The 14,399-nt window shown below is 57.8% G+C and overlaps 1 protein-coding gene across 8 annotated transcripts in view; it reads right to left on the minus strand.

Moving 5' to 3' along the window:
- The window catches only part of DTNB (dystrobrevin beta), a 113,641-nt gene that overhangs the window by 5,194 nt on the left and 94,048 nt on the right, over window positions 1-14,399 (minus strand). For 3 of the 8 annotated variants that reach the window (XM_073673663.1, XM_073673666.1, XM_073673662.1), the window contains 4 exons: window positions 8,303-8,326; window positions 2,255-2,411; window positions 2,036-2,125; window positions 1,874-1,924 (listed from right to left, as the gene is read on the minus strand). In XM_073673663.1, the coding sequence (XP_073529764.1) occupies window positions 1,874-1,924; window positions 2,036-2,125; window positions 2,255-2,411; window positions 8,303-8,326 (322 nt within the window). Of the gene's footprint in view, window positions 1-1,873; window positions 1,925-2,035; window positions 2,126-2,254; window positions 2,412-8,302; window positions 8,327-14,399 lie in introns of those variants that run through there. The other 5 variants (XM_073673667.1, XM_073673664.1, XM_073673665.1 and 2 more) reach the window with 4 other exon arrangements.

Raw genomic sequence — 14,399 nt, forward strand, 5'->3', positions numbered from 1 at the left:
TGTGCCCGCAGCAGCTAAAAGAAGCAGGAAGTGATCGGGCGCCACCCTTAAGCAGCAGAAACAGAGGCAAGCAGACAGCATGGAGGGAAGCCAGGCTAGCAGACTGGACTGGAGATCAAGTGCGCACTCTTGCACAGTGGGAGATGGACCACTATGCAAGGACGCCACCAGGTATGTTACAGACAGGAGAGGAGGCTGCCGCACGCACAGGAGAGGAGAGGAGGCTGCCGCACACACAGGACAGGAGAGGAGGCTGCCGCACGCACAGGACAGGAGAGGAGGCTGCCGCACGCACAGGACAGGAGAGGAGGCTGCCGCACGCACAGGACATGAGAGGAGGCTACCGCACACACAAGACATGAGAGGAGGCTGCCGCACGCACAGGACAGGAGAGGAGGCTGCCGCACGCACAGGAGAGGAGAGGAGGCTGCCGCACACACAGGACAGGAGAGGAGGCTGCCGCACGCACAGGACAGGAGAGGAGGCTGCCGCACACACAGGACAGGAGAGGAGGCTGCCGCACGCACAGGACATGAGAGGAGGCTGCCGCACACACAGGACAGGAGAGGAGGCTGCCGCACACACAGGAGAGGAGGCTGCCGCACGCACAGGAGAGGAGAGGAGGCTGCCGCACACACAGGACAGGAGAGGAGGCTGCCGCACGCACAGGAGAGGGGAGGAGGCTGCCGCACACACAGGACAGGAGAGGAGGCTGCCGCACGCACAGGACATGAGAGGAGGCTGCCGCACGCACAGGACATGAGAGGAGGCTGCCGCACGCACAGGCATGAGAGGAGGCTGCGGCATGCACAGGACATGAGAGGAGGCTACCGCACACACAGGACAGGAGAGGAGGCTGCCGCACGCACAGGAGAGGAGAGGAGGCTGCAGCACACACAGGACAGGAGAGGAGGCTGCCGCACGCACAGGACATGAGAGGAGGCTGCCGCACGCACAGGACATGAGAGGAGGCTGCCGCACACACAGGACAGGAGAGGAGGCTGCCGCACGCACAGGACAGGAGAGGAGGCTGCCGCACACACAGGACAGGAGAGGAGGCTGCCGCACGCACAGGACATGAGAGGAGGCTGCCGCACACACAGGACAGGAGAGGAGGCTGCCGCACACACAGGAGAGGAGGCTGCCGCACGCACAGGAGAGGAGAGGAGGCTGCCGCACACACAGGACAGGAGAGGAGGCTGCCGCACGCACAGGAGAGGGGAGGAGGCTGCCGCACACACAGGACAGGAGAGGAGGCTGCCGCACGCACAGGACATGAGAGGAGGCTGCCGCACGCACAGGACATGAGAGGAGGCTGCCGCACGCACAGGACATGAGAGGAGGCTGCGGCATGCACAGGACATGAGAGGAGGCTACCGCACACACAGGACAGGAGAGGAGGCTGCCGCACGCACAGGAGAGGAGAGGAGGCTGCCGCACACACAGGACAGGAGAGGAGGCTGCCGCACGCACAGGACATGAGAGGAGGCTGCCGCACGCACAGGACATGAGAGGAGGCTGCCGCACACACAGGACAGGAGAGGAGGCTGCCGCACGCACAGGACAGGAGAGGAGGCTGCCGCACACACAGGACAGGAGAGGAGGCTGCCGCACGCACAGGACATGAGAGGAGGCTGCCGCACACACAGGACAGGAGAGGAGGCTGCTGCACACACAGGACAGGAGAGGAGGCTGCCGCACGCACAGGACAGGAGAGGAGGCTGCCGCACACACAGGAGAGGAGGCTGCCGCACGCACAGGACATGAGAGGAGGCTGCGGCACATGCCAGGCATAGGAGGGAGAGCTCCACATGCAGGAGAGGCGGTGGGGTGGGCTGTCATGTTATGGGCCCGTCACACAGACCCCCGTTACCTCTGTCCTTCCCATTCTCCATCTTCTCCTCTTCGTCAGCTCCATCTTCAGCTATAAGGGAGGGAGGCACTGATGTGTACAGCGTCACGGGCACTCGAGAACATGCGGGTAAACTATGGACGTGGAGCACGGGCCGGTCACTCCGGGGAGACGTCCACTCACCTGAGTGTAGCTCCTTCACCAGGGAAGACATTGTGTTTGTGATGGAGTCAGCCGCCACCAGCAGATCGCTGCGCAGATTTCTTCTGGTACCTGAGAAGTGGACATCACAAGTCAGCCGTCAGATCAATGGTGGTGGCCACGAGCGGCCGGCTGCATATAGCCCCCTCCTCATGAGGTGGAGACCACTCCCTCCACTCCCCATTATATACGGCCACTCACCGTGTGTAAACGTGTCCTGTACATCTCCCAGCCCGGCTATGGAGTCCTGAGGTCCGTGAGTCGGGGTGGAGCCGGCTGACGTGGAGCGCACTGGCATAGGCATGGAGCGGTTGGCACCATGACTTGGAGAAGAACGAGGAGAGCCGGCCGCCTGTGCCTACAACACAGAAGAAGCTGGGACATATGGACACTACAACGTTGTGTGCAGGGGAAGAGCTACAGGGGTCAGGAACAAACACTAGAGGAGGAGTCCGCGAGACCTCCGGGACTATGTGAGGACTGACATGCCCGGGGGATCACAAGTCACCAGTCAGGACTAGGAGTATGGCAGCCATGTGATGTGGACCACTCTCCGCGAGCCCACAGAGAACAGGAACGTCATCACATGACCTGCGCCATACAGACAGACGGCGGGAACGGTAAACAGATCTGTAATAATGACAGCACAAGCCGATAACAACGAAAACACACAGACGGCCAGGAAAAGGCTGGAAAGCTGCCCAGCAAACTGCGGAGAAACAGGCGGAGAACCAGGAGCGAGACACGAGGATGAGAATGGAGTAGAAGGAGGGTGGAAGGATGGCCGGGGAGTCCTCCACTGTGCGGTGTAAGGAGGGTGGAAGGATGGCCGGGGAGTCCTCCACTATACGGTGTAAGGAGGGTAGAAGGATGGCCGGAGAGTCCTTCACTGTGCGGTGTAAGGAGGGTGGAAGGATGACCGGGGAGTCCTTCACTGTGCGGTGTAAGGAGGGGAGAAGGATGGCCGGCGAGTCCTCCACTGTGCGGTGTAAGGAGGGTGGAAGGATGGCCGGGGAGTCCTTCACTGTGCGGTGTAAGGAGGGTGGAAGGATGGCCGGCGAGTCCTCCACTGTGCGGTGTAAGGAGGGTAGAAGGATGGCCGGGGAGTCCTTCACTGTGCGGTGTAAGGAGGGTGGAAGGATGGCCGGGGAGTCCTCCACTGTGCGGTGTAAGGAGGGTGGAAGGATGGCCGGGGAGTCCTTCACTGTGCGGTGTAAGGAGGGTGGAAGGATGGCCGGGGAGTCCTTCACTGTGCGGTGTAAGGAGGGTAGAAGGATGGCCGGGGAGTCCTTCACTGTGCGGTGTAAGGAGGGTGGAAGGATGGCCGGGGAGTCCTCCACTGTGCGGTGTAAGGAGGGTGGAAGGATGGCCGGGGAGTCCTCCACTGTCCGGTGTAAGGAGGGTGGAAGGATGGCCGGGGAGTCCTTCACTGTGCGGTGTAAGGAGGGTGGAAGGATGGCCGGGGAGTCCTTCACTGTGCGGTGTAAGGAGGGTGGAAGGATGGCCGGGGAGTCCTTCACTGTGCGGTGTAAGGAGGGTGGAAGGATGGCCGGGGAGTCCTTCACTGTGCGGTGTAAGGAGGGTGGAAGGATGGCCGGGGAGTCCTCCACTGTGCGGTGTAAGGAGGGTGGAAGGATGGCCGGGGAGTCCTCCACTGTGCGGTGTAAGGAGGGTGGAAGGATGGCCGGGGAGTCCTTCACTGTGCGGTGTAAGGAGGGTGGAAGGATGGCCGGGGAGTCCTCCACTGTGCGGAGTAATGAGGGTAGAAGGATGGCCGGGGAGTCCTCCACTGTGCGGTGTAAGGAGGGTTGAAGGAAGACCGGGGAGTCGTCCTCTCTCTGGTATAAGGATGACCGGGGAGTCCTCCTCTCTCTGGTATAAGGATGACCGGGGAGTCCTCCTCTCTCTGGTATAAGGATGACCGGGGAGTCCTCCTCTCTCTGGTATAAGGATGACCGGGGAGTCCTCCTCTCTCTGGTATAAGGATGACCGGGGAGTCCTCCTCTCTCTGGTATAAGGATGACCGGGGAGTCCTCCTCTCTCTGGTATAAGGATGACCGGGGAGTCCTCCTCTCTCTGGTATAAGGATGACCGGGGAGTCCTCCTCTCTCTGGTATAAGGATGACCGGGGAGTCCTCCTCTCTCTGGTATAAGGATGACCGGGGAGTCCTCCTCTCTCTGGTATAAGGATGACCGGGGAGTCCTCCTCTCTCTGGTATAAGGATGACCGGGGAGTCCTCCTCTCTCTGGTATAAGGATGACCGGGGAGTCCTCCTCTCTCTGGTATAAGGATGACCGGGGAGTCCTCCTCTCTCTGGTATAAGGATGACCGGGGAGTCCTCCTCTCTCTGGTATAAGGATGACCGGGGAGTCCTCCTCTCTCTGGTATAAGGATGACCGGGGAGTCCTCCTCTCTCTGGTATAAGGATGACCGGGGAGTCCTCCTCTCTCTGGTATAAGGATGACCGGGGAGTCCTCCTCTCTCTGGTATAAGGATGACCGGGGAGTCCTCCTCTCTCTGGTATAAGGATGACCGGGGAGTCCTCCTCTCTCTGGTATAAGGATGACCGGGGAGTCCTCCTCTCTCTGGTATAAGGATGACCGGGGAGTCCTCCTCTCTCTGGTATAAGGATGACCGGGGAGTCCTCCTCTCTCTGGTATAAGGATGACCGGGGAGTCCTCCTCTCTCTGGTATAAGGATGACCGGGGAGTCCTCCTCTCTCTGGTATAAGGATGACCGGGGAGTCCTCCTCTCTCTGGTATAAGGATGACTGGGGAGTCCTCCTCTCTCTGGTATAAGGATGACCGGGGAGTCCTCCTCTCTCTGGTATAAGGATGACCGGGGAGTCCTCCTCTCTCTGGTATAAGGATGACCGGGGAGTCCTCCTCTCTCTGGTATAAGGATGACCGGGGAGTCCTCCTATGTCTGGCATTATATAATATTACGTACAGCTGTGACTCTTTATTACAGCCGCCTCCACAATGGACATTTCCTCTCGTTATTGTGTCGCTCTGCAGGGCGAGTTCACATGTGAGGAGCGCCACCTAGTGGCACCGTGGAGACCTGCATGTCTTATCAGATGACTGATGTGTTATGGTATTATACTTTCTGCAGATCCCTGGATAATTGACCGCACATCCACCATCACCTCCACAGTTGCTGCTGCCCCATCGTGTCGGGTGTGCGCGGGGTCACGTGGCCCGTCCAGCCGGGTGTGCGCGGGGCCCGTCCAGCCGGGTGTGACCGGGGCCACGTGGCCCATCCAGCCGGGTGTGCGCGGGGCCCGTCCAGCCGGGTGTGCGCGGGGCCACGTGGCCCATCCAGCCGGGTGTGCGCGGAGCCCGTCCAGCAGGGTGTGCGCGGGGCCACGTGGCCCATCCAGCCGGGTGTGCGCGGGGCCCGTCCAGCAGGGTGTGCGCGGGGCCACGTGGTGCACTCACGCTCCCGGAGCTTTGTTTTCTCTGGTAACATTTAGCAATTCCAGATGTGTTTCTTATAATGAGGAATATAACCTGACAGGGCCCTAACATCTGTGCAATCTTCTCTGCTCTGCAATCATGTGAGTGGAGCCAGCAGTGTAAAGCATGGAGGGTTACGTTCCTTTGTCATCACTATATTCGTAGAGCAGGACTGGGATAGGATATTGCTTGAAGGCTCATCTGTATATTAACCCCGACATATACTGCATTCATCACACAATACGCGGCCTTAGACAATTGATATAATAAAGTAAGAGCAGCCCCCCATGTAAGGTAAAAGCAGCCCGCCCCCCCAGGTAAGGTAAGAGCAGCCCCCCGAGTAAGGTAAGAGCAGCCCCCCGAGGTAAGGGAAGAGCAGCCCCCCCAGGTAAGGGAAGAGCAGCCCCCCCAGGTAAGGTAAAAGCAGCCCTCCCCAGGTAAGGGAAGAGTAGCCCCCCAGGTAAGGTAAAAGCAGCCCTCCCCAGGTAAAGTAAGAGCAGCCCTCCCCAGGTAAGGTAAGAGCAGCCCCCCAGGTAAGGTAAGAGCAGTCCCCCGGGTTAGGTAAGAGCAGCCCCCCCCACCCCGGGTTAGGTAAGAACAGCCCCCCCCAGGTAAGAGCAGCCCCCCCTCAGGTAAGGTAACAGCAGCCCCCCTCCCAGGTAAGGTAACAGCAGCCCCCCGGGTTAGGCAAGAGCAGCCCGCCCCCCCCCCCCGGAGTTAGGTAAGACCAGCCCCCCCCCCCCCCCCCCGAGTTTGGTAAGAGCAGCCCCCCCCCGGTTAGGTAAGAGCAGCCCCCCCCCCCGGGTTAGGTAAGAACAGCCCCTTCCCCAGGTAAGGTAAGAGCAGCCCCCCCCCCCCGGGTTAGGTAAGAGCAGCCCCTTCCCCAGGTAAGGTAAGAGCAGCCCCCCGGGTTAGGCAAGAACAGCTCCTTCCCCCCAGGTAAGGTAAGAGCAGCCCCCTGGGTTAGGCAAGAACAGCTCCTTCCCCCCAGGTAAGGTAAGAGCAGCCCCCCCGGGTTAGGTAAGAACAGCACCCCCCCATGTAAGGTAAGAGCAGCCCCCCCCAGGTAAGGTAAGAACAGCCCCTTCCCCAGGTAAGGTAAGAGCAGCCCCCCAGGTTAGGTAAGAGCAGCCCCCCCCCAGGTAAGGTAAGAGCAGCCCCCCGGGTTAGGTAAGAACAGCCCCTTCCCCAGGTAAGGTAAGAGCAGCCCCCCCAGGTTAGGTAAGAACAGCCCCTTCCCCAGGTAAGGTAAGAGCAGCCCCCCGGGTTAGGTAAGAGCAGCCCCCCGGGTTAGGTAAGAACAGTCCCTTCCCCAGGTAAGGTAAGAGCAGCCCCCCCAGGTTCGGTAAGAACAGCCCCTTCCCCAGGTAAGGTAAGAGCAGCCCCCCGGGTTAGGTAAGAACAGTCCCTTCCCCAGGTAAGGTAAGAGCAGCCCCCCAAGTTAGGTAAGAACAGCCCCTTCCCCAGGTAAGGTAAGAGCAGCCCTCTGGGTAAGGTAAGAACAGCCCCTTCCCCAGGTAAGGTAAGAGCAGCCCCCCCCCTCCGGGTTAGGTAAGAGCAGCCCCTTCCCCAGGTAAGTTAAGAGCAGCCCCTCGGGTTAGGCAAGAACAGCTCCTTCCCCCCAGGTAAGGTAAGAGCAGCCCCCCGGGTTAGGCAAGAACAGCTCCTTCCCCCCAGGTAAGGTAAGAGCAGCCCCCCCCATGTAAGGTAAGAGCAGCCTCCCCCAGGTAAGGTAAGAACAGCCCCTTCCCCAGGTAAGGTAAGAGCAGCCCCCCGGGTTAGGTAAGAGCAGCCCCCCCCCAGGTAAGGTAAGAGCAGCACCCCGGGTTAGGTAAGAACAGCCCCTTCCCCAGGTAAGGTAAGAGCAGCCCCCCCAGGTTACGTAAGAACAGCCCCTTCCCCAGGTAAGGTAAGAGCAGCCCCCCGGGTTAGGTAAGAGCAGCCCCCCGGGTTAGGTAAGAACAGGCCCTTCCCCATGTAAGGTAAGAGCAGCCCCCCGAGTTAGGTAAGAACAGCCCCTTCCCCAGGTAAGGTAAGAGCAGCCCTCTGGGTAAGGTAAGAACAGCCCCTTCCCCAGGTAAGGTAAGAGCAGCCCCCCGAGTTAGGTAAGAACAGCCCCTTCCCCAGGTAAGGTAAGAGCAGCCCCCGGGTTAGGTAAGAGCAGCCCCCCGGGTTAGGTAAGAACAGCCCCTTCCCCAAGTAAGGTAAGAGCAGCCCCCCGGGTTAGGTAAGAGCAGCCCCCCCAGGTAAGGTAAGAGCAGCCCCCGGGTTAGGTAAGAGCAGCCCCCCGGGTTAGGTAAGAACAGCCCCTTCCCCAGGTAAGGTAAGAGCAGCCCCCCGGGTTAGGTAAGAACAGCCCCTTCCCCAGGTAAGGTAAGAGCAGCCCCCCGGGTTAGGTAAGAGCAGCCCCCCAGGTAAGGTAAGAGCAGCCTCCCGGAGTCTGTGCCCCTCATTAGCAGTGCCAGGCAGTGCCAATGTGATAGTAATGCGATGTTAAAGGAGATTAGGAGAAATTCTCTAGTCACATCCAGAGCTGCATTCACATGTCTGTAATGCTGTAACCCTGTAATGTACTGCACTCTGGGATGCGTATACTGGGAGGTGCTGCCCGCTTCCAGCTACAACTTCCACAATGCACCACAGCGGAGGAAGCTTTGGATGTGACCGGAGGAGGATATAAAACGTGCTGCGGCCACGTTGGCTGCGGCGCATGCAGTGAGTGCGGAGACATGCGGAGCACAGATGGCGCAGCACTGCAGATGGCGCAGCACTGCCCGTGCGGTCACTTACCGCCTGCTGCTTCTGCTCCTCCTCCTGCAGCAACAAAGACAAGAAACACAATCAGCGTCACAGGGACAAGAACACGGGCGAAACCACAGAACAGGAGGAGAAGGGGATCCGGTGTGGAGCAGATCACAGGACAGGAGGAGAAGGGGATCCAGTGTGGAGCAGATCACAGGACAGGAGGAGAAGGGGATCCAGTGTGGAGCAGATCACAGGACAGGAGGAGAAGAGGATCCAGTGTGGAGCAGATCACAGAACAGGAGGAGAAGGGGATCCAGTGTGGAGCAGATCACAGGACAGGAGGAGAAGGGGATCCAGTGTGGAGCAGATCACAGGACAGGAGGAGAAGGGGATCCAGTGTGGAGCAGATCACAGGACAGGAGGAGAAGGGGATCCAGTGTGGAGCAGATCACAGGACAGGAGGAGAAGAGGATCCAGTGTGGAGCAGATCACAGGACAGGAGGAGAAGGGGATCCGGTGTGGAGCAGATCACAGGACAGGAGGAGAAGGGGATCCAGTGTGGAGCAGATCACAGGACAGGAGGAGAAGAGGATCCGGTGTGGAGCAGATCACAGGACAGGAGGAGAAGGGGATCCGGTGTGGAGCAGATCACAGGACAGGAGAAGGGGATCCGGTGTGGAGCAGATAACAGGACAGGAGGAGAAGGGGATCCAGTGTGGAGCAGATCACAGGACAGGAGGAGAAGGGGATCCAGTGTGGAGCAGATCACAGGACAAGAGGAGAAGAGGATCCAGTGTGGAGCAGATCACAGGACAGGAGGAGAAGGGGATCCGGTGTGGAGCAGATCACAGGACAGGAGGAGAAGGGGATCCAGTGTGGAGCAGATCACAGGACAGGAGGAGAAGGGGATCCAGTGTGGAGCAGATCACAGGACAGGAGGAGAAGGGGATCCAGTGTGGAGCAGATCACAGGACAGGAGGAGAAGAGGATCCAGTGTGGAGCAGATCACAGAACAGGAGGAGAAGGGGATCCGGTGTGGAGCAGACCACAGAACAGGAGAAGGGGATCCAGTGTGGAGCAGATCACAGGACAGGAGGAGAAGGGGATCCAGTGTGGAGCAGATCACAGGACAGGAGGAGAAGGGGATCCAGTGTGGAGCAGATCACAGGACAGGAGAAGAGGATCCAGTGTGGAGCAGATCACAGGACAGGAGGAGAAGGGGATCCGGTGTGGAGCAGATCACAGGACAGGAGGAGAAGGGGATCCAGTGTGGAGCAGATCACAGGACAGGAGAAGGGGATCCGGTGTGGAGCAGATCACAGGACAGGAGAAGGGGATCCAGTGTGGAGCAGATCACAGAACAGGAGGAGAAGAGGATCCAGTGTGGAGCAGATCACAGGACAGGAGGAGAAGAGGATCCAGTGTGGAGCAGATCACAGGACAGGAGGAGAAGAGGATCCAGTGTGGAGCAAATCACAGGACAGGAGGAGAAGGGGATCCGGTGTGGAGCAGATCACAGGACAGGAGGAGAAGGGGATCCGGTGTGGAGCAGATCACAGGACAGGAGGAGAAGGGGATCCAGTGTGGAGCAGATCACAGGACAGGAGGAGAAGGGGATCCAGTGTGGAGCAGATCACAGGACAGGAGGAGAAGGGGATCCAGTGTGGAGCAGATCACAGGACAGGAGGAGAAGAGGATCCAGTGTGGAGCAGATCACAGGACAGGAGGAGAAGGGGATCCGGTGTGGAGCAGATCACAGGACAGGAGGAGAAGGGGATCCAGTGTGGAGCAGATCACAGGACAGGAGGAGAAGAGGATCCGGTGTGGAGCAGATCACAGGACAGGAGGAGAAGGGGATCCGGTGTGGAGCAGATCACAGGACAGGAGAAGGGGATCCGGTGTGGAGCAGATAACAGGACAGGAGGAGAAGGGGATCCAGTGTGGAGCAGATCACAGGACAGGAGGAGAAGGGGATCCAGTGTGGAGCAGATCACAGGACAAGAGGAGAAGAGGATCCAGTGTGGAGCAGATCACAGGACAGGAGGAGAAGGGGATCCGGTGTGGAGCAGATCACAGGACAGGAGGAGAAGGGGATCCAGTGTGGAGCAGATCACAGGACAGGAGGAGAAGGGGATCCAGTGTGGAGCAGATCACAGGACAGGAGGAGAAGGGGATCCAGTGTGGAGCAGATCACAGGACAGGAGGAGAAGAGGATCCAGTGTGGAGCAGATCACAGAACAGGAGGAGAAGGGGATCCGGTGTGGAGCAGACCACAGAACAGGAGAAGGGGATCCAGTGTGGAGCAGATCACAGGACAGGAGGAGAAGGGGATCCAGTGTGGAGCAGATCACAGGACAGGAGGAGAAGGGGATCCAGTGTGGAGCAGATCACAGGACAGGAGAAGAGGATCCAGTGTGGAGCAGATCACAGGACAGGAGGAGAAGGGGATCCGGTGTGGAGCAGATCACAGGACAGGAGGAGAAGGGGATCCAGTGTGGAGCAGATCACAGGACAGGAGAAGGGGATCCGGTGTGGAGCAGATCACAGGACAGGAGAAGGGGATCCAGTGTGGAGCAGATCACAGAACAGGAGGAGAAGAGGATCCAGTGTGGAGCAGATCACAGGACAGGAGGAGAAGAGGATCCAGTGTGGAGCAGATCACAGGACAGGAGGAGAAGAGGATCCAGTGTGGAGCAGATCACAGGACAGGAGGAGAAGGGGATCCAGTGTGGAGCAGATCACAGGACAGGAGGAGAAGGGGATCCAGTGTGGAGCAGATCACAGGACAGGAGGAGAAGAGGATCCAGTGTGGAGCAAATCACAGGACAGGAGGAGAAGGGGATCCGGTGTGGAGCAGATCACAGGACAGGAGGAGAAGGGGATCCGGTGTGGAGCAGATCACAGGATAGGAGGAGAAGGGGATCCAGTGTGGAGCAGATCACAGGACAGGAGGAGAAGAGGATCCAGTGTGGAGCAGATCACAGGACAGGAGGAGAAGAGGATCCAGTGTGGAGCAGATCACAGGACAGGAGGAGAAGAGGATCCGGTGTGGAGCAGATCACAGGACAGGAGGAGAAGGGGATCCGGTGTGGAGCAGATCACAGGACAGGAGGAGAAGAGGATCCGGTGTGGAGCAGATCACAGGACAGGAGGAGAAGGGGATCCAGTGTGGAGCAGATCACAGGACAGGAGGAGAAGGGGATCCGGTGTGGAGCAGATCACAGGACAGGAGAAGGGGATCCGGTGTGGAGCAGATCACAGGACAGGAGGAGAAGGGGATCCAGTGTGGAGCAGATCACAGGACAGGAGGAGAAGAGGATCCAGTGTGGAGCAGATCACAGGACAGGAGGAGAAGAGGATCCAGTGTGGAGCAGATCACAGGACAGGAGGAGAAGAGGATCCGGTGTGGAGCAGATCACAGGACAGGAGGAGAAGGGGATCCGGTGTGGAGCAGATCACAGGACAGGAGAAGGGGATCCGGTGTGGAGCAGATCACAGGACAGGAGGACAAGGGGATCCGGTGTGGAGCAGATCACAGGACAGGAGGAGAAGAGGATCCGGTGTGGAGCAGATCACAGGACAGGAGGAGAAGGGGATCCAGTGTGGAACAGATCACAGGACAGGAGGAGAAGGGGATCCGGTGTGGAGCAGATCACAGGACAGGAGAAGGGGATCCGGTGTGGAGCAGATCACAGGACAGGAGGAGAAGGGGATCCGGTGTGGAGCAGATCACAGTACAGGAGAAGAAGGGGATCCGGTGTGGAGCAGATCACAGGACAGGAGGAGAAGGGGATCCAGTGTGGAGCAGATCACAGGACAGGAGGAGAAGAGGATCCAGTGTGGAGCAGATCACAGGACAGGAGGAGAAGAGGATCCAGTGTGGAGCAGATCACAGGACAGGAGGAGAAGGGGACCCGGTGTGGAGCAGATCACAGGACAGGAGGAGAAGAGGATCCACTGTGGAGCAGATTACCGGACAGGAGGATAAGGGGATCCGGTGTGGAGCAGATCACATGAAAGGAGAATAAGGGGATCTGGTGTGGAGCAGACCACACGACAGGAGGATAAGAGGGGAACCGGTGTGGAGCAGATCACACGATAGGAGGATAAGGGGATCCGGGGGGAGCAGATCACAGGATAGGAGAAGGGGATCTGGTGTGGAACAGATCACAGGACAGGAGGATAATGGGATCCGGTGTGGAGTAGATCACAAGAGAGGAGTATAAGGGGATCTGGTGTGGATCAAACGACAATAGAAGAACAGGCAATATAATAACTGGATCTTTTAAGGAACAGATCACACAATAGTATATTAAGGTGATCTGGTGTGGATCAGATCACACCACAGTAGAGTAAAGGGATCAGGTATGGAGCAGATGACAGGACAATAGAAAAGGAATAGGCAATATAATCAGTGGATCTTTCGTTGAGCAGATTACACAACAGTATAAGGGGAATCTGGTGTGGATCAGATCACACCACAGTAAAGAGATAGGGTGTGGAGGACGATATAAGAGGAATAGGTCTGGGGTAGACCACAGGACAATATAATAAGGGCATCAGATCAAACGATATAAGGGTGATCAGGATTTTGAGTGGAGCAAATCACATGATGATATAATAAGGGGATCAGATATGGATCTGATTAAACAATATAATATGGGGGATCAGGTGTGGATCAGATCACGCGACAGTAGAATAAGGGATTGGGTGTGGACCAGATCATACAACATAAGGGGATCTGATGTTGAGCAGGTCTGAGGATGATAAAGGAGGATTAGCTTTGGAACAGATCACACTATCGGAGGATGTAAGCAATGATCAATATAAAAGAAGAAATCCAATTCTGAAGTAGATTACAATCTAGGAAATATGTAATCAGGGATATACTGACGGGATCAGTGATGGAGTAGATCACCTGAACCAGATAAAAAAGCAGGGATTCAATGACCGATATAATTGAGTCCCGCATAAATCCCACATAAGTCGCACGATGCGGGATGTACATACCGAGAGGAGGAGGAGCAGATCGCACGATGCGGGATGTACATACCGAGAGGAGGAGGAGCAGATCGCACGATGCGGGATGTACATACCGAGAGGAGGAGGAGCAGATCACACGATGCGGGATGTACATACCGAGAGGAGGAGGAGCAGATCGCATGATGCGGGATGTACATACCGAGAGGAGGAGGAGCAGATCGCATGATGCGGGATGTACATACCGAGAGGAGGAGGAGCAGATCGTACAATGCGGGATGTACATACCGAGAGGAGGAGGAGCAGATCGCATGATGCGGGATGTACATACCGAGAGGAGGAGGAGCAGATCGTACGATGCGGGATGTACATAACGAGAGGAGGAGCAGATCGCACGATGCGGGATGTACATAATGAGAGGAGGAGCAGATCACACGATGCGGGACGTACATACCGAGAGGAGGAGGAGAAAATCACACGATGCGGGATGTACATATCGAGAGGAGGAGGAGCAGATCGCACGATGCGGGATGTACATACGGAGAGGAGGAGGAGCAGATCGCATGATGCGGGATGTACATACAGAGAGGAGGAGGAGCAGATCGTACGATGCGGGATGTACATACCGAGAGGAGGAGGAGCAGATCGCATGATGCGGGATGTACATACCGAGAGGAGGAGGAGCAGATCGCACGAAGCTGGATGTACATACCGAGAGGAGGAGGAGCAGATCGCATGATGCGGGATGTACATACCGAGAGGAGGAGGAGCAGATCGCACGATGTACATAACGAGAGGAGGAGGAGCAGATCGCATGATGCGGGATGTACATACCGAGAGGAGGAGGAGCAGATCGTACGATGCGGGATGTACATACCGAGAGGAGGAGGAGCAGATCGCATGATGCAGGATGTACATACCGAGAGGAGGAGGAGCAGATCGCATGATGCAGGATGTACATACCGAGAGGAGGAGGAGCAGATCGTACGATGCGGAATGTACATACCGAGAGGAGGAGGAGCAAATCACACGATGAGGGATCTACATACCGAGAGGAGGAGCAGATCACACGATGCGGGACGTACATACCGAGAGGAGGAGGAGCAAATCACACGATGAGGGATGTACATACCGAGAGGAGGAGGAGCAGATCGCACGATGT

Source organism: Phyllobates terribilis, unplaced genomic scaffold, assembly GCF_046119375.1.
Source record: "Phyllobates terribilis strain yellow unplaced genomic scaffold, ASM4611937v1 Scaffold_3__8_contigs__length_932513732, whole genome shotgun sequence".
Taxonomy (NCBI): domain Eukaryota; kingdom Metazoa; phylum Chordata; class Amphibia; order Anura; family Dendrobatidae; genus Phyllobates; species Phyllobates terribilis.